General features: G+C 41.9%; 1 protein-coding gene and 1 non-coding gene across 2 annotated transcripts; one reads left to right on the top strand and one right to left on the bottom strand.

Moving 5' to 3' along the window:
* Positions 1-319: 319 nt before the first annotated feature.
* Positions 320-427, bottom strand: LOC130954933 (small nucleolar RNA R71). The gene has a single exon (XR_009076518.1). It is a non-coding gene; the product is annotated as a small nucleolar RNA R71 (small nucleolar RNA).
* Positions 428-6,782: 6,355 nt separating this feature from the next.
* LOC130980811 (uncharacterized) lies at positions 6,783-8,051 on the top strand. Its single transcript, XM_057904455.1, has one exon. It carries the CDS (start codon positions 6,783-6,785, stop codon positions 8,049-8,051), a length of 1,269 nt encoding a protein of 422 aa, XP_057760438.1.
* Positions 8,052-13,676: the final 5,625 nt, after the last annotated feature.

Here is a 13,676-nt window from a genome sequence, read left to right as displayed (position 1 = left end):
AAGCATCTCTATCCCTGCCATTGGAGCAAACAACTTTGAGCTTAAGCCTCAATTAGTTTCTCTAATGCAACAGAATTGCAAGTTTCATGGACTTCCATTGGAAGATCCTCATCAGTTTTTAGCTGAATTCTTGCAAATCTGTGACACTGTCAAGACTAATGGGGTAGACCCTGAGGTCTACAGACTTATGCTATTCCCTTTTGCTGTAAGAGACAGAGCTAGAATATGGTTGGACTCTCAACCTAAAGAAAGCCTGGACTCTTGGGAAAAGCTAGTCAATGCCTTCTTGGCAAAGTTCTTTCCACCTCAAAAATTGAGTAAGCTTAGAGTGGAAGTCCAAACCTTCAAACAGAAGGATGGAGAATCCCTCTATGAAGCTTGGGAAAGATACAAACAATTGATCAGAAAATGTCCTTCTGACATGCTTTCTGAATGGAGCATCATAGGTATTTTCTATGATGGTCTCTCTGAACTATCCAAGATGTCTTTGGATAGCTCTGCTGGAGGATCTCTTCATTTGAAGAAGACGCCTACAGAAGCTCAAGAGCTAATTGAAATGGTTGCAAATAACCAATTCATGTACACTTCTGAAAGGAATCCTGTGAACAATGGGACCAATCAGAAGAAAGGAGTTCTTGAGATTGATACTCTGAATGCCATTCTGGCTCAGAACAAGATATTGACTCAACAAGTCAATTTGATCTCTCAAAGTCTGTCTGGAATGTAAAATGCACCAAGCAGTACTAAGGATGCTTCATCTAAAGAAGAAGCCTATGATCCTGAGAACCCTTCAATGGAAGAGGTGAATTACCTAGGAGAACCCTATGGAAACACCTATAATTCTTCATGGAGAAATCACCCAAATTTCTCATGGAAAAATCAAGAAAGACCTCAACAAGGTTTTAACAACAATAATGGTGGAAGAAACAGGTTTAGCAATGGCAAGCCTTCTCCATCATCTTCTCAGCAACAGACAGAGCATTCTAAGCAGAACCCCTCTGACTTAGCAACTATGGTCTCTGATCTAATCAAAACCACTCAAAGTTTCATAACTGAAACAAGGTCCTCCATTAGGAATTTGGAGGCACAAGTGGGACAGCTGAGCAAGAAAGTTACTGAACTCCCTCCTAGTACTCTCCCAAGCAACACAGAAGAAAATCCAAAAGCAGAGTGCAAGGCCATCAACATGGCCGAATTTGGAGAGGAAGGAGAGGAAGTGAACGCCACTGAGGAAGACCTCAGTGGGCGTGCACTGACCTCCATTGAGTTCCCCAATGAGGAACCACGGGAATCTGAGGCTCAAAATGAGACCATAGAGATTCCATTGGACTTACTTCTGCCTTTCATGAGCTCTGATGAGTATTCTTCCTCTGAAGAGGATGAGTATGTCACTGAAGAGCAAGTTGCTAAATACCTTGGAGCAATCATGAAGCTAAATGACAAGTTATTTGGAAATGAGACTTGGGAGAATGAACCTCCTTTGCTCACCAAAGAACTGGATGACTTGTCTAGGCAGAAATTACCTCAAAAGAGACAAGATCCTGGGAAATTTTCAATACCTTGTACCATAGGCAACATGACCTTCAAGAAGACTCTGTGTGACTTAGGGTCAAGTGTAAACCTCATGCCCCTCTCTGTAATGGAGAAGCTAGGGATCTTTGAGGTACAAGCTGCAAGAATCTCATTAGAGATGGCAGACAACTCAAGAAAACAAGCTCATGGACTTATAGAGGATGTTTTGGTGAAGATTGAAGACCATTACATCCCTGCTGATTTCATAGTCCTAGATACTGGGAAGTGCATGGATGAAACCATCATCCTTGGCAGACCCTTCCTAGCCACAGCAAAGGCTGTGATTGATGTTGATAGAGGCGAGCTGATCATTCAAGTGAATGAAGAATCCTTTGTGTTTAAGGCTCAAGGATATCCCTCTGTCACCATGGAGAGGAAGCATGAAGAGCTTCTCTCAAATCAGAGTCAAATAGAGCCCCCACAGTCAAACTCTAAGTTTGGTGTTGGGAGGCCACAACCAAACTCTAAGTTTGGTCTTGAACCCCCACATTCAAACTCTAAGTTTGGTGTTAGGAGGTTCCAACATTGCTCTGAGAAAATGTGAGGCTCCATGAGAGCCATCTGTCAAGCTACTGACATTAAAGAAGCGCTTGTTGGGAGGCAACCCAATGTTATATTTTATCTATTTTCTTTTGTTATTTTATGTTTTTTGTAGGTTGATGATCATGAGAAGTCACAAAATCAATTGAAAAAGCAAAAACAGAATGAAAAACAGGAAGAAAAACAGCACACCCTGGAGGAAGAACTTACTGGCGTTTAAACGCCAGTAAGGCTAGCAGGTGGGCGTTTAACGCCCAATCTGGCACCATTCTGGGCGTTTAACGCCAGAAAGGGGCACCAGACTGGCGTTAAACGCCAGAAAAGGGCAAGAACCTGGCGTTAAATGCCAGGAATGGGCACTAGCCCGGCGTTTAACGCCAGAAATGGCTCAAAACGTGATTTTGAATGCCATTTGGTGCGGGGATGACTTTTCCTTGACACCACAGGATCTGTGGACCCCACAGGATCCCCACCAACCCCACCACTCTCTCTCTCTTCTTCACCCATTCACCAATCACCTCAACTCCTCTTCCCCAAAAAACCCTTCACCTATCAAATCCATTCTTCCTCTTCACCACTCACATCCATCCTTCATAAAACCCCACCTACCTCACCATTCAAATTCAAACCACTTTCCCACCCAAACCCACCCTCACTTGACCGAACCATGACCCCCCCTTCTCCTATATATACCCTTCTTCACCCCTTCATTTTCACACAACCTAAACACCACTTCTCCCCCTCTTTGGCCGAACACAAAAGCCATTCCCTTCTTCCTCATTTCTTCTTCTTCTACTCTCTTCTTTCTTCTTTTGCTCGAGGACGAGCAAACCTTTTAAGTTTGGTGTGGTAAAAGCGTTGCTTTTTCGTTTTTCCATAACCATTTATGGCATCCAAGGCCGGAGAAACCTCTAGAAAGAGGAAAGGGAAGGCAAAAGCTTCTACCTCCGAGTCATGGGAGATGGAAAGATTCATCTCAAGGGTGCATCAAGACCACTTCTATGAAGTTGTGGCCATGAAGAAGGGTCAACTTTGATCAAAGGTTGGACCAAGTCCTCACAGACATTTGTGAAGAGGGCGCTCAATGGAAGAGAGATTCAAGAGGGAAGCCGGTTCAACTGAGAAGGCATGACCTCAAGCCCATCACTAAGAAAAGGATGGAGCAAACAAGAGATCCCACTCATCATGAAATCCCTAAGATACCTCAAGGGATGCACTTTCCTCCACAAAACTATTGGGAGCAACTGAACACCTCCCTAGGAGAACTGAGTTCCAACATGGGACAACTAAGGGTGGAGCATCAAGAACACTCCATCATCCTCCATGAAATTAGAGAAGATCAAAGAATCATGAGAGAGGAGCAACAAAGACAAGGAAGAGACATTGAGGAGCTCAAGCACTCCATAGGATCTTCAAGAGGAAGAAAGAGCCGCCATCACTAAGGTGGACCCGTTCTTTAATCTCCTTGTTCTTTATTTTATGTTTTTCGAAAATTAGTGCTTATGTTTATCCATGTTTGTGTCTTATGATCATTAGTGTCTTAGTGTCTATGCCTTAAAGTTATGAATGTCCTATGAATCCATCACCTTTCTTAAATGAAAACTATTTTTATTACAAAAGAACAAGAAGTACAGGATTTTGAATTCATCTTTAAAACTAGCTTAATTAGTTTGATGTGGTGACAATACTTTTTGTTTTCTGAATGTATGATTGAACAGTGCATATGTCTTTTGAATTTGTTGTTCATGAATGTTAAAATTGTTGGCTCTTGAAAGAATGATGAAAAAGGAGACATGTTACTGAGGATCTGAAAAATCATAAAAATGATTCTTGAAGCAAGAAAAAGCAGTGAATACAAAAAAAAAGGAGAAAAAAAAAGGGAGAAAGAAAAAGAAAAGAAAAAGAAAGAAATAAAGTTGTGATCCAAGGCAAAAAGAGTGTGCTTAAGAACCCTGGACACCTCTAATTGGGGACTTCAGCAAAGCTGAGTCACAATCTGAAAAGGTTCACCCAATTATGTGTCTGTGGCATGTATGTATCCGGTGGTAATACTGGAAGACAGAGAGCTTTGGGCCACGGCCAAGACTCAATAAGTAGCTGTGTTCAAGAATCATCATACTTAACTAGGAGAATCAATAACACTATCTAGATTCTGAGTTCCTAAAGAAGCCAATCATTCTGAATTTCAAAGGATAAAGTGAGATGCCAAAACTGTTTGGAGGCAAAAAGCTACTTGTCCCGCTCATCTAATTTGGAGCTAAGTTTCATTGATAATTTGGAGTCTATAGTATATTCTCTTCTTTTTATCTTATTTGATTTTCAGTTGCTTGGGGACAAGCAACAATTTAAGTTTGGTGTTGTGATGAGCGGATAATTTGTACCCTTTTTGGCATTGTTTTTAGTATGTTTTTAGTAGGATTTAGTTAGTTTTTAGTATATTTTTATTAGTTTTTAGTTAAAATTCACTTTTCTGGACTTTACTATGAGTTTGTGTGTTTTTCTGTGATTTCAGGTATTTTCTGGCTGAAATTGAGGGACCTGAGCAAAAATCTGATTCAGAGACTGAAAAGGACTGCAGATGCTGTTGGATTCTGACCTCCCTGCACTCGAAGTGGATTTTCTGGAGCTACAGAAGCCCAATTGGAAAGTAGACATCCTGGGCTTTCCAGCAATATATGATAGTCCATACTTTGCCCAAGATTTGATGGCCCAAACCGGCGTTCAAAGTCACCCTCAGAAATCCCAGCGTTAAACGCCGGAACTGGCACCTGAATGGGAGTTAAATGCCCAAACTGGCATAAAAGCTGGCGTTTAACTCCAAGAAAAGTCTCTACACGAAAATGCTTCATTGCTCAGCCCAAGCACACACCAAGTGGGCCCGGAAGTGGATTTTTATGTCATTTACTCATCTTTGTAAACCTTAGGCTACTAGTTTCTTATAAATAGGACCTTTTACTATTGTATTTTCATTTTTGGACATCTAGTTCTTAGATCATTAGGAGGCTGGCCATTCGGCCATGCCTAGACCTTGTTCTTATGTATTTTCAACGGTGGAGTTTCTACACACCATAGATTAAGGTGTGGAGCTCTGCTGTACCTCGAGTATTAATGCAATTACTATTGTTCTTCCATTCAATTCCGCTTGTTCTTGTTCTAAGATATCACTTGTTCTTCAACTTGATGAATGTGATGATCCGTGACACTCATCATCATTCTCACTTATGAACAAGGTGACTGACAACCACTTTTGTTCTACAAGCAACCAAGGCTCTAGTGAATATCTCTTGGATTCCTGATTGCACGATGCATGGTTGATTGCCTGACAACCGAGTGCTCGCCTGACAAACGAGCCAACCATTCCGTGAGATCAGAGTCTTCGTGGTATAGGCGAGAACAGATGGCGGCATTCAAGAGAATCCGGAAGGTCTAAACCTTGTCTGTGGTATTCTGAGTAGGATTCAATGATTGAATGACTGTGACGTGCTTCAAACTCCTAGCAGGCGGGGCGTTAGTGACAGACGCAAAAGAATCGATGGATTCTATTCCGGCCTGACCGAGAACCGACAGCTGAATTTCGCGTGTTGTGACAGAGCATTTGCAAACGTTTTCACTGAGAGGATGGGAGGTAGCCATTGACAACGGTGAAACCCTACACAAGCTTGCCATGGAAAGGAATAAGAAGGATTGGATGAAGACAGCAGGAAAGCAGAGAGACGGAAGGGAAGGCATCTTCATGCGCTTATCTGAAGTTCCTACCAATGAATTACATAAGTATCTCTATCTTTATCTTTTATGTTATTTTCGTTCATCACCATATCCATTTGAGTCTGCCTGACTAAGATTTACAAGATGACCATAGCTTGCTTCATACTAACAATCTCCGTGGGATCGACCCTTACTCGCGTAAGGTTTATTACTTGGACGACCCAGTGCACTTGCTGGTTAGTTGTGCGAAGTTGTGTAATACCATGGAATTGAGCTACCAAGTTTTTGGAGTTCATGACCGGGGATTATGAGAGTTGTGAAAAAGTATTGTTCACAATTTCGCGCACCACCTCACCAAGAAGATGGAGAGAAACCAAGTGGCAGCAATCACCACCTCCTCAACAACCCAAGAAGGAGTTGAAAAAGAGGCAGAGGGTAACCTTGAGCAAGCCAACTACATTGGGAATTCACCTAGACAGAACCATGATCCATACTCCAAGACATACAACCCTGGATGGAGGAACCACCCAAACTTTGGGTGGGGGAATCAGCAAGATCAAAGCCAAGACTAGAGACGTTACAACTCCAACAATAATGCAGCCCATCAACAATTCACACAGAGGACATATCAACACCCCCACAACAACACTTCTCCACACCCATATCAAAACCAAAACAACACCTCTCATCCTTCCACCTCTAATCCCAATCTACCATCAATTGATGACAGACTCTCTAAGCTTGAAACCTTACTTGAAGGAATATGCCAAGAGATTCAAGAAAATAAGGTGTTCAAAGAGGAGGTGCGAGCCAATATTAAGAACCAGGGAGAGACCATTAGGAAGCTGGAATTCCAGGTGGGATATTTAGCTGAGAAGATTCCCAAACCTACTGATAGCTTCCCAAGTGACACGGAGAAAAACCCCAAAGGAGAAGCAAAGAAAGTAAGATGGGAAGATTGCAAAATGGTCACTACAAGTGATCAAGAGATTGAAGACAAGCAAGGCAAAATGTGCAAACAACCTGAAGACAACTCAACAAAGGAGGAGGATAGAGATCACCAAGAACCAGAAATCTCACAACAAGAGCTGCTGAAGCTCTATGCACCCTTCCCTCAACTGCTCAATGGTGCTGTGGGAAAGAGAATATACTCAAGGTTCCTAGACTTGTTTGCATCTCTGCATGTGAACGTACCATTCATCAAGGCCATCCAACAAATGCCTGCATTCATCAAGTATATGAAGGAACTTCTTCCCAGGAAAAGCTCAATCAAAGGAGGCCAGACTATAGTAATGAATAAGGAATGCAGTGCCCTTATTCAACCTGAGTTGCCTACAAAAAGAAGAGACCCAGGGAGTTTTCACATCCCCTGTGCCATAGGGGAAACAATGTTTGATAGAGCACTCTGTGATTTGGGGGCAAGCATCAACTTACTGCCCCTACCCCTGGCGAAGAGGCTGCAGATCAATGAGATAATGTCCACAGATGTAGTCATCAGACTGGCTGACAAGACTCAAAAGCAAGCAATAGGAGTGGTGGAAAATGTATTGCTAAAGGTTGGGAAATACTTTCTCCCAACAGACTTTGTCATCCTGGATATGGAAGAGAGTCACACTCACCCAATCATATTGGGAAGACCCTTCCTAGCTACGGCCAGAGCACTCATAGATGTGGAGAAAGGGGAGCTAATATTGAGGATCCATGATGAACGGCTCAGCTTTAATGTCTTCAAACTCTCACAAGAAGCAGACCAAGAGCACAAGGAACCAAGCAAAGATCGTAATGAGATGCTGAAGGAGGAAGCAAGCACTGAAGCACACCCAACCTATCTGGAGACCCCTTTGGTTGATAAACAAGGAAAACAGCAACTACCACATTTCAAGGAAAAGTTGGAAGAACCTAAACCTCTAGAGGCATGTGAAGACAACATCACAACCCCCTTAGAAAAAGAAGTCATCAAGAGCAAGGCAATATCAAAGGACACAAGGAAGAAGGTACCAAGAAAGTGGAGGAACAAAAAGATCCCTACGGAAGACTTCTCTCCAGGAGATAGAGTGATCTCAGCTTACTTCCCAGATATCCCCCCTAATCTCCCCATTATACCATCTCAGTTACCTAACGTCTTCACAATCAACAGAGTTCTTTCCCTGGAACATGTAGAGATCATTGATACAACCAATGGATACAAGTCCACAGCGAGAGGGGAGGACTTCAAGCATTACCAACCACCCTGATGAGGGAGAAACGTCAAGCTAGTGACGCTAAAGAAGCGCTTCATGGGAGGCAACCCATGTTTTATATGCTTTTAGAATATAGTGAATAAGTCAACATTTATGAATTCCAACCCAAACTTGACAAACACTTGGTAAAAACCTTATTGTGCAGTATATAGTGAGAAACAAGTTTGGTGTTCAAAGCAAACCAAGATGCATGCTAGTCTTGGGAGCTTTGAACAAAAATTTTCATCACAGTGCTCCAAACTAAGTTTGGTGTCACCCCAAGGTGCCACCAATGTGCATATAAAGACACATAGTTAGTTAGTTAGTTGGAGTTCATAAATGAACAATCTAATCTTTTCTTTTCTTTACCGTAAAATTTCAATTGTCTTTGGTTTGATATTATTCTCACCTTTCTTATTTTGTCTTTATAGGGAAAAGAAAAGGAGCATTGATGGGGATAGATAGGACAACCAAACAAAGAAAGTTCGGACACCACAAAAGGAGGGACTACACACTTGTTCTAAAAAGGGAATACATTGGAAAATGTTGCCATGCAACATTGGAAAAATGGGACACCTAAAAGACCGAGCAATCTCCATCATAAAGTGATAATCCTTGTCTTTTATCCATGCATAACCCTAACCGTCCATCAAGTAACCACTCCATCATCCACACCCTCCATTCTCTCACAACTTCCATATATAAAGAATCCTTGTTCCGTGCCCACATTCATTGTCATAACCCAATCTTCACAACTCTTCATTTCGGCACAAGACACTCCCTCTCACAGTACAAACATTTCCCCCTCACCCGCTTCATTGCAATAAAACCCTAAACAACCAAAAGTCTCACACCCTTACCACCTTCACACAACTTTCATTCATGGCTTCTTCAAGTTCTAAACGAAGGAAGGGAAAAGAACCCATGGAGCAACACCCATATGATGAAAAGAGATTTAAAAGCTTGTATCATGCATTGCAATACGGGTGGATGGTTGACAAGGAAATCATTTATGAGCTGGGATTTCAAGTGAAGAAAACTGAGTGTCCAGAAATCACAGAGAAAGTAGAAAAGAGAAGATGGGAGCTCCTCACTGATCCGGTCATTAAGGTGAATGCAAACCTCATAAGAGAATTTTATGCGAATGCGGTCCGATATGATAAGAAAGATGAGTCATATACAAGCTTTGTGAGAGGAAAGATGGTGGATTTTGGTCCCATGAGTGTCATGAGGGCACTGAAGCTACGGTCTATACCGTTTGAAGAAGAAAGTTATCACTCAAGATTGGACAACAACCCCAATTATGACCAGATTTTACGAGACATTTGTGTACCCGGAGCTGACTGGGAAAGGTCTGCGGGAAAGAAACCAAAGTTCATCAAGAGAACAGATCTCACTCCTGAAGCCAAGGGGTGGTTTGAGCTAGTGAGAAGGTCTATTCTCCCAGCTGCAAACAACTCGGAGGTGAATGTCAAGAGAGCCACAATGGTGCACTGTATACTGAAGGGAGGAGAAATCAAGGTTCATGAACTCATAGCTGAAGGTATTAGAAAGATGGCAGAGAAAAGCGACTCAAGAGGAACGTTAGGTTACCCCAGCACTATTTACCGAATATGCAAGAAAGCTGGGGTGGTTTTTGAAGATGAGGAACCCGTGTGGATAAAGGAAGGAATTCCAATAACGGTCCGAAGGATGAATTCTGCCGCATCCCCCATGCCTCAACAGAAGCAAAGGAAGAGGACAGCCCCTCATGTAGTGGAAGGACAAGTCTTAGAGGGGCAAGCACTAGAGACCTTGGACATGCACCAATTGCAGGAAGCCATTGATGGCTTGTCTAGACAGTATTTGGAAAGCCAAGGAGCACAGAAAGAGCTTCAACTACAGATGATGGGGCAGCAAGAGGAAACACTCTCAAGATGGATGGTGGACCAAATTGTGATCCATATTCTTTAAGTTGTACTCCTTGTAAAATTATGGAATTTGAAATTGGCACGAGTGAACACAACTCCGTTCAACTAACCAGCAAGTGTACTGGGTCGTCCAAGTAATAAACCTTACGTGAGTAAGGGTCGATCCCACAGAGATTGTTAGTATGAAGCAAGCTATGGTCACCTTGTAAATCTCAGTTAGGCAGATTAAATTTGTTTATGGTTTCGAAAATTAATAATAAAAAGAAGAAATAATAAAAGGGATAGGATACTTATGTAGATTCATTGGTGGGAATTTCAGATAAGCGTATGGAGAGACTGTATGGCTCAAGGACGCCTACTTTCCTACTGCTTCAACTCAATCCTTCTTACTCCTTTCCATGGCAAGCTGTGTATAGGGGTTCACCGTTCGACGATGGCAACTTTCAATCCTCTCGGGAAAATGGTCCTCTGCGGCTGTCACTCGCATGGCTAATCATCTGGAGGCATCACCTGGCCGAAGGCTACATCCCATCCTCACAGTGAAAACTACGCTCACGCGCTCTGTCACAGCACGGCTAATCACTGGTTGGTTCCCGCGCCTACTGGAATAGAATCCCTTGATTCTTTTGCTTCTGTCACTAACGCCCAGCACTTGCGAGTATGAAGCACGTCACAGTAATTCATTACCGGAATCCTACTCGGAATACCACAGACAAGGTTAGACTTTCCGGATTCCCAGGATCCTACTCGGAATACCACAGACAAGGTGAGACTTTCCGGATCCTCATAAATGCCGCCATCTATCTAGCTTATACCACGAAGATTCTGTTGGGGAATCTAAGAGATACACATTCAAGCTCTGTTGCATGTAGAACGGAAGTGGTTGTCAATCACGCGCGTTCATAGGTGAGAATGATAATGAGGGTCATATAATCATCACATTCATCATGTTCTTAGGTGCGAATGAATATCTTGGAATAAGAATAAGATAGAATTGAATAAAAGAAACTAGAATTGCATTAATACTTGAGGTACAGCAGAGCTCCACACCCTTAATCTATGGTGTGTAGAAACTCCACCGTTGAAAATACATAAGAAAAAGGTTCAGGCATGGCCGAATGGCCAGTCCCCTAAAACGTGATCAATAGCCTCTTAGGATGAAGAATAAAACAAAACTGAGACCAAAGATGTCTAATACAATAGTAAGAGGTCCTATATATACTAGACTAGCTACTAGGGTTTACATGAGTAAGTAATTGATGCATAAATCCACTTCCGGGGCCCACTTGGTGTATGTTTGGGCTGAGCTTGATCAATCCACAAGCTGAGGCTTCTCTTGGAGTTGAACTCCGGGTTATGACGTGTTTTGGGCGTTCAACTTCGGATCATGACGTTTTTCTGGCGTTTAACTCCAGATAGCAGCATGTACTTGGCGTTCAACGCCAAGTTACGTCGTCAATTTCCGAATAAAGTGTGGACTATTATATATTGCTGGAAAGCCCTGGATGTCTACTTTTTCCAACGCCGTTGAGAGCGCACCAATTGGAGTTCTGTAGCTCCAGAAAATCCATTTTGAGTGCAGGGAGGTCAGATTCCAACAGCATCAGCAGTCCTTTTGTCAGCCTTTTTCAGAGTTTTGCTCAAATCCCTCAATTTCAGCCAGAAATTACCTGAAATCACAGAAAAACACACAAACTCATAGTAAAGTCCAGAAATGTGAATTTAACATAAAAACTAATGAAAACATCCCTAAAAGTAGCTTGAACTTACTAAAAACTACCTAAAAACAATGCCAAAAAGCGTATAAATTATCCGCTCATCACAACACCAAACTTAAATTGTTGCTTGTCCCCAAGCAACTGAAAATCAAATAGGATAAAAAGAAGAGAATATACTATAAATTTCAGAATATCAATGAATATTAATTATAATTAGATGAGCGGGACTTGTAGCTTTTTGCTTCTGAACAGTTTTGGCATCTCACTTTTTCCTTTGAAGTTTAGAATGATTGGCTTCTCTAGGAACTTAGAATTTCGGATGATGTTATTGACTTTCCTAGTTAAGCATGTTGATTCTTGAACACAGCTACTTATGAGTCTTGGCTGTGGCCCTAAGCACTTTGTTTTCCAGTATTACCACCGGATACATAAATGCCACAGACACATGACTGGGTGAACCTTTTCAGATTGTGACTCAGCTTTGCTAGAGTCCCCAGTTAGTGGTGTCCAGAGCTCTTAAGCACACTCTTTTGCTTTGGATCACGACTTTAACCACTCAGTCTCAAGCTTTTCACTTGGACCTTTCATGACACAAGCACATGGTTAGGGACAGCTTGATTTAGCCGCTTAGGCCTGGATTTAATTTCCTTGGGCCCTCCTATCCATTGATGCTCAAAGCCTTGGATCCTTTTTACCCTTGCCTTTTGGTTTTAAGGGCTATTGGCTTTTTCTGCTTGCTTTTTCTTTTTCTTTCTATATTTTTTTTTCGCCACTTTTTTTTTTCGCAAGCTTTTGCTATTCACTGCTTTTTCTTTCTTCAAGAATCAATTTCATGATTTTTCAGATTATCAATAACATTTCTCCTTGTTCATCATTCTTTCAAGAGCCAACAATTTTAACATTCATAAACAACAAGATCAAAAGACATATGCACTGTTCAAGCATTCATTCAGAAAACAAAAAGTGTTGTCACCACATCAATATAATTAAATTAAATTCAAGGATAAATTCGAAATTCATGTACTTCTAGTTCTTTTGAATTAAAACATTTTTCATTTAAGAGAGGTGAAGGATTAATGGATTTTATTCATAGCTTTAAGGCATGGTTACATACTAATGATCATGAAATAAAGACACAAAACATAGATAAACACAATATTAAAAACCGAAAAGCAGAAAGAAATAAGAACAAGGAATGAGTCCACCTTAGTGGCGTCTTCTTCTTGAAGGACCAATGATGTTCTTAAGCTCTTCTATGTCCCTTCCTTGCCTTTGTTGCTCCTCCCTCATTGCTCTTTGATCTTCTCTTATTTCTTGAAGAATGATGGAGTGCTCATGATGTTCCACCCTTAATTGTTCCACATTGTGGTTTAAATCTTCTAAGGAGGTGTTGAGTTGCTCCCAATAGTTGTTGGGAGGAAAGTGCATCCCTTGAGGCATCTCAGGGATTTCTTGATGATGAGCTTCCTCATGCATCTCTTGAGAACCGTGAGGGGCTTCTCTTGCTTGCTCCATCCTCTTCTTGGTGATGGGCTTATCCTCTTCAATGAGGATGTCTCCTTCTATGATAACTCCAGCTGAGTAACACAGATGGCAAATAAGGTGAGGAAAAGCTAGCCGTGCCATAGGTGAGGGCTTGTCGGCTATTTTGTAGATTTCATTGGAGATGACCTCATGAACTTCTACTTCCTCTCCAATCATGATGGCATGAATCATGATGGCCCGATCCACAGTAACTTCAGATCGGTTGCTAGTAGGAATGATGGAGCGTTGAATGAACTCCAACCATCCTCTAGCCACAGGCTTGAGGTCCAGTCTTCTTAGTTGGACTGGCTTGCCTTTGGAGTCTCTCCTCCACTGAGCTCCTTCCACACAAATGTCCATAAGAACTTGGGCCAACCTTTGATCAAAGTTGACCCTTCTAGTGTAGGGGCGTTCATCTCCTTGCATCATGGGCAAGTGAAACGCCAACCTCACATTTTTCGGACTAAAATCCAAGTATTTCCTCGGAA

Source organism: Arachis stenosperma, chromosome 1 (assembly GCF_014773155.1).
Source record: "Arachis stenosperma cultivar V10309 chromosome 1, arast.V10309.gnm1.PFL2, whole genome shotgun sequence".
Lineage (NCBI taxonomy): Eukaryota > Viridiplantae > Streptophyta > Magnoliopsida > Fabales > Fabaceae > Arachis > Arachis stenosperma.
The sequence above is the reverse complement of the archived record's forward strand: the minus strand, read 5'-3'. Positions and strand labels throughout refer to the sequence as shown.

Bases quoted from the DNA above. Each gene is read 5' to 3' on its own strand.
- LOC130980811 (XM_057904455.1), top strand. From the start codon at position 6,783: ATGGTCACTACAAGTGATCAAGAGATTGAAGACAAGCAAGGCAAAATG.